Source organism: Phaseolus vulgaris, chromosome 3 (assembly GCF_000499845.2).
Source record: "Phaseolus vulgaris cultivar G19833 chromosome 3, P. vulgaris v2.0, whole genome shotgun sequence".
Classification (NCBI taxonomy): Eukaryota; Viridiplantae; Streptophyta; class Magnoliopsida; order Fabales; family Fabaceae; genus Phaseolus; species Phaseolus vulgaris.
The window spans coordinates 10,474,998-10,491,781 of record NC_023757.2 but is presented as its reverse complement, the minus strand read 5'-3'; the positions used below and the strand labels follow the sequence as shown (position 1 = coordinate 10,491,781).

General features: G+C 29.4%; 1 protein-coding gene across 1 annotated transcript; it reads right to left on the bottom strand.

Moving 5' to 3' along the window:
* Positions 1-7,376: 7,376 nt before the first annotated feature.
* LOC137806618 (mitochondrial outer membrane protein porin of 36 kDa-like) lies at positions 7,377-9,575 on the bottom strand. The gene is made up of 6 exons (XM_068606830.1): positions 9,386-9,575; positions 9,196-9,263; positions 8,739-8,849; positions 8,345-8,431; positions 7,992-8,200; positions 7,377-7,885 (listed from the first exon to the last, which is right to left on the bottom strand). Exons 1-6 carry the CDS (start codon positions 9,432-9,434, stop codon positions 7,579-7,581), a joined length of 831 nt encoding a protein of 276 aa, XP_068462931.1. The 5' UTR covers positions 9,435-9,575; the 3' UTR covers positions 7,377-7,578.
* Between the last annotated feature and the right edge of the window lie 7,209 nt (positions 9,576-16,784).

Below are 16,784 nucleotides of genomic sequence, written 5' to 3'. Positions count from 1 at the left end.
AGTAAGAGTATTTTATACAAATCTAAAGTTCACACTTATTGGTGACTTTTCTATTGAGATTTGCTCAAATCGAATACACATAAGACAAATGAATTGGATGAACATTGCAAATCTTAAGTATGATGGCGTTAAGTTAATCCCTGCAATGATCCTTGAGGGAGTAAATTTTCATTGAGCACTGGTGTTATCAACCATGATTCGTGAAGAGGTATAAGGTCAAAATGTCATAAATGTAGGTAGTCTGTCATAAATGTAGGCAGTCTTAATATGAATGACACACTATTACATTACACATGGGTGCACATGTTGTGCCTTCGTGGCAGCAACTTCTCACAACTATTGAATGAAGACATTTTCATGTTGTGGTGCATCAAAAATAATATATTGATTAATTGACTTCATTACATCATGCAACACATGATGAAATTTTGGGATAACAACATGCCTCTACTGTACGTCATTTTGATAACACGAATCATGCAGGTGTATGGCTTAGACTTGTCAAATGATGTACCAATAATGTTAGGATGGAATCATTACTTTGGGAAAATGAGTATGAGAAAATTAAATATATTCTAGGTCAATGGTGTATGGCAACTTGGTATACCTGACCAGACAGATGAAGAAGATTATGAAGACCTTGAATTGGCAGAAGAAGATGTTCAAGGCAGTCAACCTCAATCCGCAATCCCCAATCAAACTGAAATGTTAACCCAAATTTGGGGCGGGATGCAAAACATCCAAGAAAGTATGAGGAATCTGAATACCCGTGTTGACAAAGTTGATTAAAGGATGGAGCGAATTGAGAATACTCTGAATGACATTCAACGTCATCAAGGTCATTGACATTCTTATAGATATTCTACATATAAGATTTTATTTTTTCTAAAAATAAAGTAAAAGAATTTTATAAATATTGGGGGGGAATTTGTAATTTATTTATTTTATTTATGTTAATAGAATGTTGATGCCTTTCAAAGTTTTTTCTTAATCACATTGATGAGTATATTGATGAGAATTAATGAGCATTAATGAAATTTCAATAATGAAAGTTTGAATGAGTTTTCTCGTAGTTAAAACAAACTTATTAATATTTAAATTTTTTCTGATATTTTTTTTAAAAAAATAAAGTAAAAAACTTTATAAATATCAGTTTAAATTTATAAAATAATTATAAGTATACAAAATATTTAAATATTTAAATTTTTCTAAAATCAAGTAAAAAACTTTATAAATATTATTTTGAACAGGCTTTAAAATAATTATAATTATACAAAATATTTTAAAATACTACTTTATAAATAGTTTACATATAATATTTATTTTTTTCCATAATCAAGTAAAAGACTTTATAAATTTTATTTTAAATTTATAAAATAATTATAAGTATATAAAGTATTTAAATATTTTAAAATATTACTTTATAGATAGTCTACATATAAGATTTTATTTTTTCTAAAATAAAGTAAAAGAATTTTATAAATATTATTCTGAATTTATAAAATAATTATAAGTATACAAAGTATTTAAATATTTTAAAATATTACTTTATAGATAGTCTACATATAAGATTTTATTTTTTCTAAAATAAAGTAAAAGAATTTTATAAATATTATTCTGAATTTATAAAATAATTATAAGTATACAAAGTATTTAAATATTTTAAAATATTACTTTATAGATAGTCTACATATAAGATTTTATTTTTTCTAACATAAAGTAAAAGAATTTTATAAATATTATTCTGAATTTATAAAATAATTATAAGTATACAAAGTATTTAAATATTTTAAAATATTACTTTATAGATAGTCTACATATAAGATTTTTTTTTTCTAAAATCAAGTAAAAGAATTTTATAAATATTATTCTGAATTTATAAAATAATTATAAGTATACAAAATATTTAAATATTTTAAAATACGTAGTCTACATATAATATTTTATTTTTTCTAAAATCAAGTAAAAGAATTTTATAAACATTATTTGAATTTATAAAATAATTATAACTACACAAAATATTTAAATATTTTAAAATACTACTATAGTCTACATATAATATTTATTTTTTAATATTTATTTTTTCTAAAATCAAGTAAAAAAAACTTTATAAATATTATTTTGAATTTGTAATACAACTATAACTATACCACTTTACAGTGTTTATATATAATATTTATTTTTTTCTAAAATCAAGTAAAAAAAAACTTTATAAATATTATTTTGAATTTGTAATACAACTATAACTATAACACTTTACATAGTTTATATATAATATTTTAATTTTTTTTAAAAGTAAAAAAATTGAGTATTATTATTTCTCTAAAATGTGGTTCTTTAGATCTAATAGTTGAACTTATATGATTGTCAAGGATTTGTGACCATGGATAACGATAATCATTGGTCTATGTATTTCGAAAATGTCGAGATGTCTAGCACGAATGACATGAATCCCGATGTAGTTGGTGTTGATTTCACACTAGTTTCACAAATACAAGAGCAAATCAATTTGCGGACACAAGTAGCAGCAATGATAATTCTTTGCATGATTGGATATGGATTGAACATATTGCGTGTGTTAACCGAGACAAATAATCCTATACCGGAGTTTATTCCACAAAAAGAGTGTCGTCGACAAGAATTGATGTCGTACTTGGTCCATACCGAAAGATGTCGTGACATTATTCGCATGAGTCCGGAAGCATTTATTAATTTATGTCAACGAATAAGAGGAACGGATATGGTTAAAGATGCATTCTGATTTACAGTTGAAGAACAAGTGGCTAAATTTTTACACATCATTGGTCATAACGTCAAGAATCGAAGTGTTTCGTTCTTCTTTCATCGGTCCGGGGAAACAGTGTCTCGTCACTTTCATAATGTTTTGAAGGCAATATTGATGTTGCATAGAGAGTTCTTAATTCAACCAGTTGGGACTGAGGTTGAACCTCATATCTTAAACAACAATCGATTTGTCTCATACTTTAAGGTATGAATTTGAGAAACAATAGTTAAATATTTAACTCATGTTGTATGCAATGCAAGTTATTTATAAATGTGAAGTTGTTGTGTATTAGGATTGTTTGGGTGCCATAGACAGCACTCACGTCCGTGTTAAAGTCCCTCGAGTTGATGCTCCTCGTTTTCGTGGAAGAAAAGACTGGCCAACGCAAAACGTATTTGCTGCTTGTGATTTTGACATGAAATTCACATATGTTCTTGCCGGGTGGGAAAGAACAGCCTCTGATTCCAGGATATTGAAGGATGCATTTGTACGAGAGGATCCATTGGTCATTTCGGAAGGTTAGTTAAGTGTGTTTTCAAGTGCAATAAATATTCATTTGGTCACATCACTTATAAGTAACAATTATTAATGGATGGTTGTAGGCAAATACTACCTTGGAGATGCGGGTTTTATGCTCAAAGCCCAAGTTATAACTCCATATTGCGGAGTTCGATACCATCTAAAAGAGTATTCCCGAAGAGGTCCACAAAATGCCCGTGAGTTGTTTAATCATCGTCATTCCTCACTAAGAAATGTTATCGAAAGAACATTTGGTGTCCTCAAAAAGCGATTTCCAATTATCGCTAGCGGAACAAAGCCTCATTACTCTGTGGACACTATGACCGATATTGTTTTAGCATGTTGTATTCTTCATAACTTTCTTCGCGGGGTGGATAATGATGACTCTTTGTTGGAAGAAGTTGACCGTGAGTTGATGCAAGGAGATATAGATGTGTCACACTCGCAAACTTGTGAGGATGACTACAGGCTCGGGTCACAAATTAGGGATACTATAGTGAATGAAATGTGGACAGGTTATTGTAATAATTAATTTTATGTAACATCCGTGAACTTATATTTATATTGTTGTAAGAACAATTTCATGGTTTAATGTTGACATTCCACCTTTATTAATATTTACGTATGAAACTATTTATGTTATTGCAAAAGTTTAACCTTTTTTATTAGGTTTTATCATGGATTACGGGAAGGGTATTGCTTCAGAGTCATCTGCAGTTGTCTGTGAACACAAAAAATGGACTACCAACATGGATTTTCGACTGTTGAATGCCATGATCGATGAGGCATCTATGGGTAACCGCATTGATGGTAGTTGGACGACGCAGGGTTACACAAACATTGTTAAATCCTTACATCAGAGTGGATTGGTAGGGATTACAAAAAATAATGTGAAGAACAGGCAGAAAAGCCTTAAGGACAAATGGTGTAAGATCCATGATCTATTTAGTGGACTGAGTGGTTTTGCTTGGAATCCAAGCACGAAAATTTTCGAGGCCGAGGATGAAGTGTGGGATTCGTTGATAAAGGTAACGTATTCAACTTGATGTTCACTTATCGCATACATTAACCAGTAATTATGATTATAAGTGTATTTCTTTTCATTAATGAACAGGCAAAGCCCTCAGCCGCAAAATGGCGTGTTAATCCCATCAGGCACTACAAGTTGATGGAAGACTTATTGGGGCTTGATCATGCTACCGGCCACGGTGGAAGAACAACATTGCAGTCCTCAAGTCGAACTCAGTCTCATCATTTTAATGTAGATCTTAATGATCATAATATGGAGGATATCCCAGAGGAGCCAGGATTAGATGCTACTCAATGTGAAACTCCTTGCTCAGTTAATCCTAATGTTGATTCATACAGCCCTGACCCTAATTTGACACCCCCATTGGTGCCACCTCAGTCATCCCAGCCATCCGGTGGTACTTCTTCTTCTAGAGGCTCAAAAAGAAAAGCCCCTATGGTGGACGCCATTGATCTGCAACTGGAAAGGCTTAACACAAGGTTTGAAGGATTAACTGATATCCTTGGCAGGGGTAGTGATCAGTCAGATAGGTTATGTCATATTGCTGAGCGACAAGCCATTTCATCTGAGGTTGTCGCTTTGTCATCACAGCGAGTGGCTAATGCTACGGAAGAAAATCTTCTATATAACAGACGCCATGTTGTTGCAGAAGAAGAACGAAACTCCATATTTCGTGAACACACGCGCACACTTCGTCGTACATCGACTTTCCAGTACTCTGAATCTGATATCTAGGAAATGTTAGTGGAGATGAACATACAGAATGAAGATTTGTTGGATAAATGTTACGACTTCTTGTGTGGTCATCCTAATGCGGTAAAACAACTCTTTAGCCTGCCTCTTGAGCGAAGAATGAGAAAGCTGGTCAAGATAATGACTACAAATCCCTAAACTACGTAAAAATTTGGTTGTATTTTATTATGCATATGTGTTTTTCTTTTCGAATTTGTAATCTTATTTATGACACGAATTCCTAAACAAATTAAGAACTTCCATGACTATTTTGAATGAAACATATTTCATTGTATCATTCATATGATTTTTTGAATCATTATTATTATGCACAAAATTTATCAATGAATTTTGCTTTAATAAACTAAAATGCTGCATTAATACACATTAATATTTATTTCTTAAAAAAAGTCCTTTATCGAATTATACATCCAATACATTATCATAAATAATTTGTTCCATATTAAAAATAATCTTTTAATTACATACAACTATAATTGAAAAATAAATAATTCACAATTACAACTTTGTTCTCAATAATGTTTATCAATCATAAATATGATCCAAAAAATGTATATAATTTATAATTTTTCGAAGTTAGCTCGAACACGATATCGAAAATAATGTTTCAATTGCCAAAAAATAATTTTAATTTAAAAAAAATATAATTCACAAATAATCAATCAAAATAATTTTTTTTATCAATTTTTAAATATAAGGGCAAATGTGTAAAGTTACATTTTTATCAAATAAAAAAAATATAATTTCAATCACATCTATCATATCACTCACAAACTTTTATAAACTTTCCCTGCACTTTCCCCTCTCTTTACCTTAATCCAAATACTTGAACTTTCTTTACACTTTCTCTTCAAATCATCTCAAATTCACTCTCTCATTTACACTCCATAATCCAAAGAAAGCCTAAGAGTAAAGAATTATCTATTTAAAGTATTATATTATTCGATCTTGAAGACTACCATTAACAAAGGATACATCGAAGAGCATATGGAATTCTTTAAAGCAGAAATATCAAGGTGCAATCGGGTAAAGCGCTGCAAGAATCCCATTCTCCACAAGTCCCAATACTCTTTTGCACTCAAAAAGTTTTCCATGAGCATGACCGTGTCAATCAAGTTTTGAAATTGTTGGCTGCACAAATGAATTCTGTCATTATGCTTTTGATGACTACAGTAAAGAAAAAACTGCAGAGCTTCTAATTTGAATCAGGCCACATAGAAAACTGCAGCTTCTATCCCCTCTACCTATAAAGGCAATTTCTTCGTGCACCATGTCAAAATGCACCCTATCGGTTTTACAAAATTCCAAAACTATCCTATTCAAGATTTGAAAATCCAAAATAATAAATATTAAAAAATAAAAATATATATTCTGGACAAAAAAAATCTGGAACACAAAATTAAAAATGTATTTTGGATAAAAATTTCCGGAATTCAAAAATGTGTTCCAGATATCAAAATCCAATATATTTCTAAATAAAAGGCACATGAGTGATTTTTATTTACACCTGATTGAATGCATGTATGTTGTAATTGATATGGTGCAGGGATAAATTACCACCTATAAAACTGAAAAATCTCTCAGAATTTAGCAACGAAAATCGAATTTCAGTGACCGAATGAATTCCCACCTGATATAGGAAAGAGTGGTATACAAGGGGGAACTAAAATAAAAGGCACATGAGTCCTTTGGGTGGGGGTGGGGGGAACGCGGATCTGTACTACTGCAGGAAAAAATTCGTAAACTTTTGTAATATGCCTTTTTCACTTTTAAAATATTTCGTAACAGTGATCTTAAAAAATCTTAAAAGAACAAAAAGTTTCAAATATTTATTATCTCTTATAAAAATAAAAAACTTAATATTTTTACAACTTGAACTCTCTTACGTTAAGGTTATTTCACTTTAGCATTCTCAGGTAGTACTTCAATATTAAAATTGTATACACACCATGTATCAGGTTCAACTACTTCATAATCAAAACAGTAATTAAACAATATTAATAATATATAAATGGAAATTATATTATAATAACTTAAAAATATTAAAAGCTATAAAAATGCGAAGCCATCACTCCACTCCACCAGATGAACGGCACTACTTTGCCAGTTTTTAGTAACCATTTCCTTGTGCGCTTTCACACCCCTTAAAAGGTTGGAGAAAATCAAACTTATAACAAGATTAAAACTGAAAACTCAATATTACCAAACACGTACCAGCCAAAAAATCAGACCTTTGATGTACACACCCCAAATCTTTTTGAAATTAATCACCTTCCATGCTCAAAAAAATTACGCAAAGGTGTCCCTAAATCAATAAAATTTGGGTGGATCTATTAAGTACAACTTGAAGTTTTGTTTGTGCTTATTGATTGTACACCCACCAATATATCAAGAGATTGATATAGCTCCAAAATGAAGGACCAAAGGTTCATTGGGAAAGCGAAACCCTACAATAACTTATTATCTCCACAACAAGAAGCGAAGCCTATACCTAAGGTTTCAAGGCGACAGCGAGACCAACCTTTGCACTCTTTCCGATGGCCCCAGTATCCACCTCCCCCACAAGAGAGAAACGAGTTCTTGGATTCCAGTCATGCTGAATCAGAGCACTAGCCAAACCATAATTGTTCACCCGAGCTTTCAAGTGCGTTAAAGGGTCCAGAGCATGCTGTGTACCAATGGTGAGTGAATTCTCATTGCTAGAAAAGTTATGTGAAAGCTCCGCGCCAACGGCAGTGTTAGTCAACGGGCTTACAATGTGATAATATGAGGCATTAAGGGTATCACCTTTATCATTTCTACATTAAGAAAAAGGAATAGAAAAATCATGAGATCAATTCAAGAATGAATAACAATATATAGATAACCCTCTTTAAAATTGGTGGCCTTGGGATAACTACTTACAGAGTTAGAGATGCAATGAGGTCAGCATGAGTAATATTCAGCCCAGCATTGTATTTGGTAAAGTTGCCGGAGGCAGTATCAAATGAAAGATCTGTCCCCACAGCTACCAAATTATTTCCAACCACACCAGAGAAGTTAACAATAGGATTTGCTGTCAATCCAATGCTGGTGCTGATTCCAGCATACTCGTGCAGGTACTGGAGTTCCACCTATTAAACCATGGATAATTCAGCAAATGGCTTATTCAGGAAAACAGGAAATATTTCTATTACATAGATTAAGTGAATATAAGAAAACATAAAACCTATAATGCAGTAATAATTTACAAGATAGGGCATAGGAAAATATTTTACCTTGCCAGATTTCTGATCAGGAAAAATAAAGCTAAAAATTGCCTTGAGTCCAGGTGCGGGTTCGTCCACCGTAATGGTTGTACGTAGCTGAAAAGTATTCAGTCAGATGAGAAATGTATCATGTGTCTTTAACTATCTACTCATCAGATTTTGTTGCACGAGACTCTGAGTGTACAATAGTCAATTCAATTATAAAGTCATCAACACAAATTACTCAACCAACAAATCTGCAAATCAGTAATATAATAAGTAAAGTGATTAACCAGTTATAAATCAAAAGGTCTAAAATATTGTCCATCTACAATTAAAGAACCCTTTTATTACATCCGACAGGTCTAAGAGAAATGGCTAGGAATGTCATTTAAATCTATCTCACCAATAAATTTCAACTTACACTTGAGTTAGTGTCCACTTTGATATCAGATGTGATGTTCTTGTTCTTCAGCTTAGTGCTGATATCGGCCAAATATAACTCACCCTTCCTGACTCCAGTTGAAGTAATTTCCTGAATATATAAAGCCAGCGAAATCATCAGTGCAACGAGACCTAAGCTATTACAACAAACTATTAAATCCAGAATTCAAGCTCAAAAAATAATCTCAAACAAAACCGCTTCCACTAGTTTCTGGAATCATTTTCAAATTATTGTCTGTTGTTGCAAAATAATCAAACAGAACAATCAGCAAAACTTCGAACTAACATTGTAAGTGCGACGGCAGACACGGTTCCAATGAAATGTACGAAAAGCAATGAAACTTAAAAAGTGTAACCAATTTATGAAAACAAAACCAGTACATTTTCCATCAAGTTTAAACAATAAAATTACTACAAAGACAAATAAACAAAATTACCACTCCAGTAGAAGTCTGAGTGGTGATGGTGAACTTGTGGTCATTCTGATAATCCTTGAACAGAAGATCTGAGTAGCAATCATCGGCACAAGTGAGATATTCACGCAGATTAGTGCATAAAGATTGGAAAAAAGTGAGAGAAATGAAAACCGAATTCAATGAATGATGCGAAAGGGAAAAAAACGGTTACCTCGAGTTCTCTTGCCGATGTCAGTGTAGAGACCTGGACCTTTCACCATGATTCTTGTGAGAAAACTGAAAGAGAGAAGAAGAGGGAAAAATGTGGGAAGTGTTGGAAGATGAAGAAAAGGAAACCCTAATATTGGGGAGGGAGAGAATGAAGGGGAGCCGTTGGATGGGAAGATGGAACGGTGAGCGTTAATTTAGAAGAAGAGGAAGAGTTGCCTCGAGAATCGGGACAAAATTTGAGCTAGCTGGGAGCATATTCGTGATTCTTTTTCTTTCTTTTTTTTCTGGTTGTCATTTCGCGAGTTGTTCAGCTTGTACTACGTGTAAACTGCATACACAATCATGCATTTTTCTTTCTACCAATTTCTTTTTAAAAATAAAATACAAAATTTTATTACATAAATATTTGATTATTTACCAATTTTATTACATAAATATTTGATTATTTATCAATTTTATTAATGATTAGGATTATCAGAACATGCTTTTATCAGATTAAATAAAATCTATTTTGGTTTAATTATTATTCTCTAGTTGACAATTTAAGATTCAATTTCAAATTATTTAGTAATTTCCTCTTGAATATAAATAAAAGTGTCCCAAAATCTCTTTAGATAACTTAAGCTCAAAATTAAATTAGTTGGCTCGTGATTAAAACTTGATAATGAACTCCTACACCTTCCTATTATAAATAATTCTATATATTATTTATGACCCACTCATCATCTCTAATTCACTTTTAAAATGATTTTCTTTTATTTACCACCTAATGAATGAATTGAAATAAATGTAATCTCTAAAAAAGCATAGAGCATATTAGGGTAAGTGGATTCAACTCATTTTTAAATTAAAATAATATTTCAATAAAAACAAATTAAGAAATAGAAAAATAAAATATGAATACAGTTTTTAAATTTCATTTTCAAAATACAATTTATTCATTTGTAAATATTTCTTTTATTCAAATTTACTAATTTTGTGACTACATTAAAAAAATTAGTTCTAAAATGTAAAAACTATTTTTTTTCTGGAGCCAAATTACAAATTATTGTATCATGTCTATAAGTTTAGATGTTGAATGGTATATACATTTTGCTATAAACGTACAATATTTGCGTAATATTTGTTTTTTAATTATAAATATAACTTACATAAATAGTAAAAAAACATAAATCTACAAATTTAATAATTATTAATATTCATAATTATAGTAGGATTTAATTTTAAGATAACTAATTTTCACCATGCTTAATCTATTTTTAGAACAAATATTTTATAAAAAATCTTTGATTTCAATTAATATCATTCTAGATTATTTATTTATTTATTTATTTGAATATATATGTTGAAAATGTATATTTTTTTATGAAATTTTAAATATGTATACATCACTACAAGAAAAAATATTTATAACAGGAGTTATATTTAGCGGTTTTGGCGGTTTTAACTCATGTTAAGTGCGTTACTCACAGTTTGTTTTTTCTTAAAAGATCTAGTGTCATTGACGGATTTTCGACAATTTTGAGTAACTCCTAGAAGATGAATTATTTTTCGACGATTTTGTAAACACTCATTACCTCTAGGGGTTTTGTAAAACCCTCTTACTTGGAGGGTTTTGTAAACTCTTGTTACTTCAAAGGGTTCTTTATACCTATGTTACTTCCACGTGTTTTATAAACCCTCGTTGCATCAATTAAATACATTTCAAATTACACAATCCAAATGTATGTCAACTTTGAAAAGTAACTTGTCTGATTTTTTTTATAATTTGTTTGAAACAATATTTATTTTAATTTAGACATATATAGTTTGGACAAAAGGTGGTCTCTCAAGTCGATGGTAAATAAAGACCTATAACATAAATTTGTAGGAGAGATTGTGTCGTTGATATTGGTGGTGTTGATGTAATGGATGTACATGAAGAATGACTTGATCATTAAGAATGAATTCTTGGTGGAGTGGATAAATCCCTCCTAGTGAGCTACATTAATCATATTACCGAGAGGAATATGGGACGGTGAGCTAAAAAACAAAAAGTTAGTTAATTGTCATGTTGATTATGTGGTAAGAAAATATTTTCTTTGTATTAATTAATGTCTGCAATTTTTTGTACATTTGTGGAAAATTAAAGTTGATCTCACATGGTCATAAGTTAAACAAATTTTGGATTGTAGTCTTTGGTGTTTAATTATGGGTTATTGTAGGTCGACAACATCAATTATGTGACGATTGACAAAGAGTTATTCTTTGTCTTCATCAAGAGGTGGCACAGATTAGACAACCAATTTTACCTTTTTATTTGTGAGATTACCCCATCATCCTTGATCAAGGATGGTCATGGATTGGATTTTGAAAAATTCAATCCAAATCCAAATATTTGCATCAAATTTTAAATTAAAATCCATATTTTTTATATAAGTAATTTAAATTTTAATAAATTTAAAATCATATTTAAAAAAAAATCCAAATATATATTTTATAAAAAAAATTAACATACTATTAATATAATAATATCTAAAAAAATAATATTATATAAGTATTAAAAAATTTATAATTTAATAAAACTAAGACAGAATTACAGTAAAAGTAAAACGCATGGTTTCAAAAGTAGAACACATTCTAAACACAAATATAAGATAATAATTTATATAAGTATTATTTTTTTATAAAAAGTGATGAACAAAGGTAATGATTTATTATTTTTTTTTAAGAAAGGTATAGCCAAAAAAATTAGGGTAAGTAGTTGAGAATGGAGACAATAATGGAAGATGAAGAATTCAACTACAGATAAGTAAAACTTTTGTCTTTAATTCTAATGGCCACGAAACTGGAGTTGTAGAGGAAAACGGGGGAATGAGAAGAAGAAGGGACATAATCATAGCCATAGATCATGGTCCCAATCGAAAACACGCTTTCAATGAGTTTTTCTTCACTTTTCTTAGTGTACTAATATTATCCATTGTGATTAAAAACTAAATGGAATTTAGATTGGAAATTTGGATTTTTTAATTTTTAAAATATGTATAAACAAAATGGAAGTCTGATATGGAAAAGTTATAAAATATATGTATCAAACTAAAAACTAGATTTAAATAGATGGGTTTTTAACGTACCAAAGCAGTGTAAAAATGTACACAATTTGGCACAATTAGATTTTCTGCCCATCCTTGATGATGTGCTCATTTTGTTAATTTTGGGAAACTTCTATACGCAAATCAAGTTGGACATTACAAAAACTACAATAGTGTTGGTTGAGTTGCTAAGTGCAAAAGTAAGTGATGCCTCAACAAAAACGAGTTTATGTCATGGTGCACATGTCAAACTAAGTTGACTCCATGAGGTTTTCTTAGGAATCTTGTGACACTGTGGATGAGATTCTCATGTAAGGGCATATATGTTGTATTTTGTAGGATGTACAATATTTTTTTATGAAAAGTGTGACATTAGTTAGTATGTCATACTTGGACCTTTCTAGTGATTTGTTAATGTGTGAAAAATATTACTAAGGAGTTATTGCACTAATTATGTGTAGCTTGTACGCGACAACTTTTTTTAAACTAAGTAGTTGGTTGGTTATGTCATTTTTTACAAATAAATAAATTAATGGTTTGTGAAAGTTACATTTTTTATATTATTTTTAAATTGTAAAAGACTTGGATATATAAGCATCTCCCAAACATTGGTCATAGGGATTTGAATCCCAATCATAAAAGGACCATTCTCAGGCCAAACGATGTCTAATTGATGCCATGTTTGCATTGTTTGGCATTATGTGATGCAACTTGATGGCTTGACCTATACTAGGGTCAATTGGACACCTTTATGAAGAACACTATCGCACTAAATCGTTTGAATGGATATCAATGTTCTCTAAGTACACTTGACTGGGTACTTGTAGACATTTGCATTTGTTAAAGCATATCTTGTAGCAATATGGGTACGAACAAACCATTCATCGACCTTTGACTGTGTTGGAAGGTGGATGCATGACAGTATAGATGACATATGCTTGTACTTTACAAACCACCCATGTATGAGTCTAATAGAGGCTGATTATGCATTTGCTTGTGTGGAGGAATGCATCGGGTGGTATTGATTTGTATCATACACATACATACTTCATATGGTTGAGGAAGACCGACATAACCCTGGTACCACATCATTATCATTAGTTATTCAACAATTCTTTTACAAAAATAACAAATTTTCAGTTACTCAACAATTTTTTTAAAAAATGACAAATTTTGATAACGTGTTATAAGTTTTTATTAATTTATAATTATAACTGGATAGTGAGTGTAACATTAATTAAGTTGTATTTTGTAGGAATGTGTGACAATTTAATTATTTATTTTCTTCTTATATTATACTATATATATTATATATATATTATTATATATATATATATATATAATTGCATGTTGAATGTTTGGAATTGAAATGGGATACAACATAAGTTTATTATTTTAATTTATCCAAGTTTATAAGTCAGGAATTGATATACAACCCAATTTTAATGTTGTTGACAACTTGTTGTCTCTTTTAGAGTCAAATATAAAAAAAATATCAACATTTCATATTGGAACAACTAAGTGAAGAGTCACATCCCATTTTTGAAATCCACATATATAAAAATGGTAGATATAAGATTGAGTTTCAAATATTATATAACTTCACAAGTCATCAATGGAAAGAAAAAACAAATGTGATGAATGTAGACAGCATGGTCACTTTAGGATTTTTAGGAGAAAAAAAATATTTTTTATGTTTTTAGGTTTTATTATTGCCCTTGTTGTCTACGTAAAATTAGTTTTCTTAATTCATAAAATATGTGATTTATATATGTAGTTTGATTTGAATGGTTAATTATAAAACTGTAACTCAATACTAAAATGAATTTAATTATTTGTTAAGATAATAAAGAAAGACAGAAAGAAAAAACTATAGAGAAAGAGGAGGGGAAATTGTTTTATATGCTTATTCATTATTTAACCTTCCATTTTTTCTATTTGCGTTTATTTTTTTTATAGCTATTATATGTGTTAATTATAAGGAGTGATAATTGTACACTTTGAACTTTTTTTTATGGTTTAGTGTCTTTTATTTATTTATTTATAACCTTCATTAATAAGAAAATAAAGAGATTTTTTATGGGGCACATATTCTAAAAAGTTGTTATTCTTCGTAGTGAACTATTGTTATTAATCTGAGCTGCTAAATTAAAATTAAAAAAAAACTAGATTAAGATTAATTCTTTATACTTTAAGGGAATGAATCTCTTTTCTTTATATATATATATATATATATATATATATATATATATTGCTAAAATTACAAACTGAATATAAAATTTGATGAATGAATATATTTAAAAAAATATTTTGGTATAAAATGTTGATAGTAAGAACAAACATTTATGTATGAATAATTTTTTATATACTAGGCCCTTTTATATCTTTAATCAAAATTCAATTTGGATTATTTCTAAAATAGGAAATCACATCTAATTTTTTATTTGAATTCTATTTATATCATGATAAATTAAAAAAAAATATTAGTCTATATTTTCTTTAAAAAGTATATAAAAGATCATCCTCTACTAAAAGTATGACTTAATATAATTCTAAATCATTATTAACAATACATGTAATTATTGTATTCAACATTTAAAAAAAATTAAGTTAAAGTTGTTCATATTTAATCTAAAATCAACCTTTGCTAAAGAATAAATCGAATGGACTTATAATTCTACATACTAAAAATAAAATATTATAAATTTTTAATTATAAAACTTAAATAAAAATTTTGGTAATTAAAATGATTTCGTTAGCCATGTAATTTCTAGACGTTGGCCTCACATAAAGTCATTTCTGGTGGACAAAACTAATATATTTTTGTTTCATTTGTTCTCTCTTTCCTCAAAACTTTCAACAATACACCATTGAAAGGAAAGGCTATTTTGTTATAGTTATCTCATAAATTTGTTTTTGTGTCAGATGATAAACACCAGCATCAAAAGGGATAATGTTTTTAGTCAAACAAGCAATTATTATCAGCTTTACTTGAAACAATTGATCTAATAAATGGTTACTTTACGTACATGCATTGAAACAATAATTGTGGTATCTTATTTTTAAGATTATTTAAACGCAAATAACACTAGATTACTAGCACAAATGCTCACGACGGTTTAACTTTTTCTTAATAAATATATTTTTCGTTCATCTATATAAAAAAAAAAAACAGATACATTGTAATATTTTCGGGTATGCAGAACATTCTTTTTTTCACAACTCTATAAGAAAGTCTTGGAAGTGCTTCGGACAAATCACAACTCTATAAGAAAGTCTTGGAAGTGCTATCGGACAAATCCGCAACTCCCATTCCTTGCAAATAAGTTGATCCAAAGAGTACTATAATCTCCTCGGACACTCCTCTTAAATGGCGTCTCAGTGTTTGATACGACACTCGTATGATATTTATAAAGTGTTCAATTCAAAAAGTATTTGTTAGATTTCTGACAATTCTAACACAATTTTTTTTAAAAAAAATACATTAATTTTCTAAAAATTCAAACTTTATTGTATAAATTGTTATTATAATTATAAAAATAAGAAACAAATCCTTGTGAACCAATCATGAAAAACATCTTGCTCTTCCAAAAAATAGTCTAGAACATACTTGTGCACATAAATCTTTATTGTCAATTTATATAATTCATAATTATATAATATATAGATTTGTGTCCCCTGTCTTATATTTTATAAATTTTACGTAATTCCGTGTCTGTGTCGTATCAGTGTCCGTATCAGTGTCTGTGCTACATAGATTTTGTCCCACTTTTTACACTGAAAAATAAACACCTATAAGCAAACAATCACTAATGTCTTCATTTGTCTCACTAGTATCTTTACCCTAAGCTTAAAATTGGGTCGTCACTTTGTGCCCCTTCTGAAAAAAGGGCATTTACTTTGCAAACAAGATGCTTAGAAAGGAGCATTTGAACTTTCTATTTCATTCCATTCCATTCTAAACACTTTATCATCTTGATTTTGGATCTTCAATAATATATCCATATAGAGATCGTGACAAATAACAGTTCTCACTCTTGTTTTGTTCATTTCCATACACGAAAAAGGTTTCTTAATTTTGCCCAAAGCAACGAAGTCAACAGGAGTATGTTTCTACACGAATAGAAGCAGAGCAAGTGTATATGGTAATGATGCTTAAAAACAAACCCTTTTATAATTTTTATTTACAATTATTTTTTTAAAACTTAAAAATTAGTTGATTCATATATTTATTACAACTTTTCAATTTGATTACATATTATTAATTTTTTTAAAATAGGTTTCTGAAATTTCAATATACACTGTTTAAACCATATATACGTGTCAAGT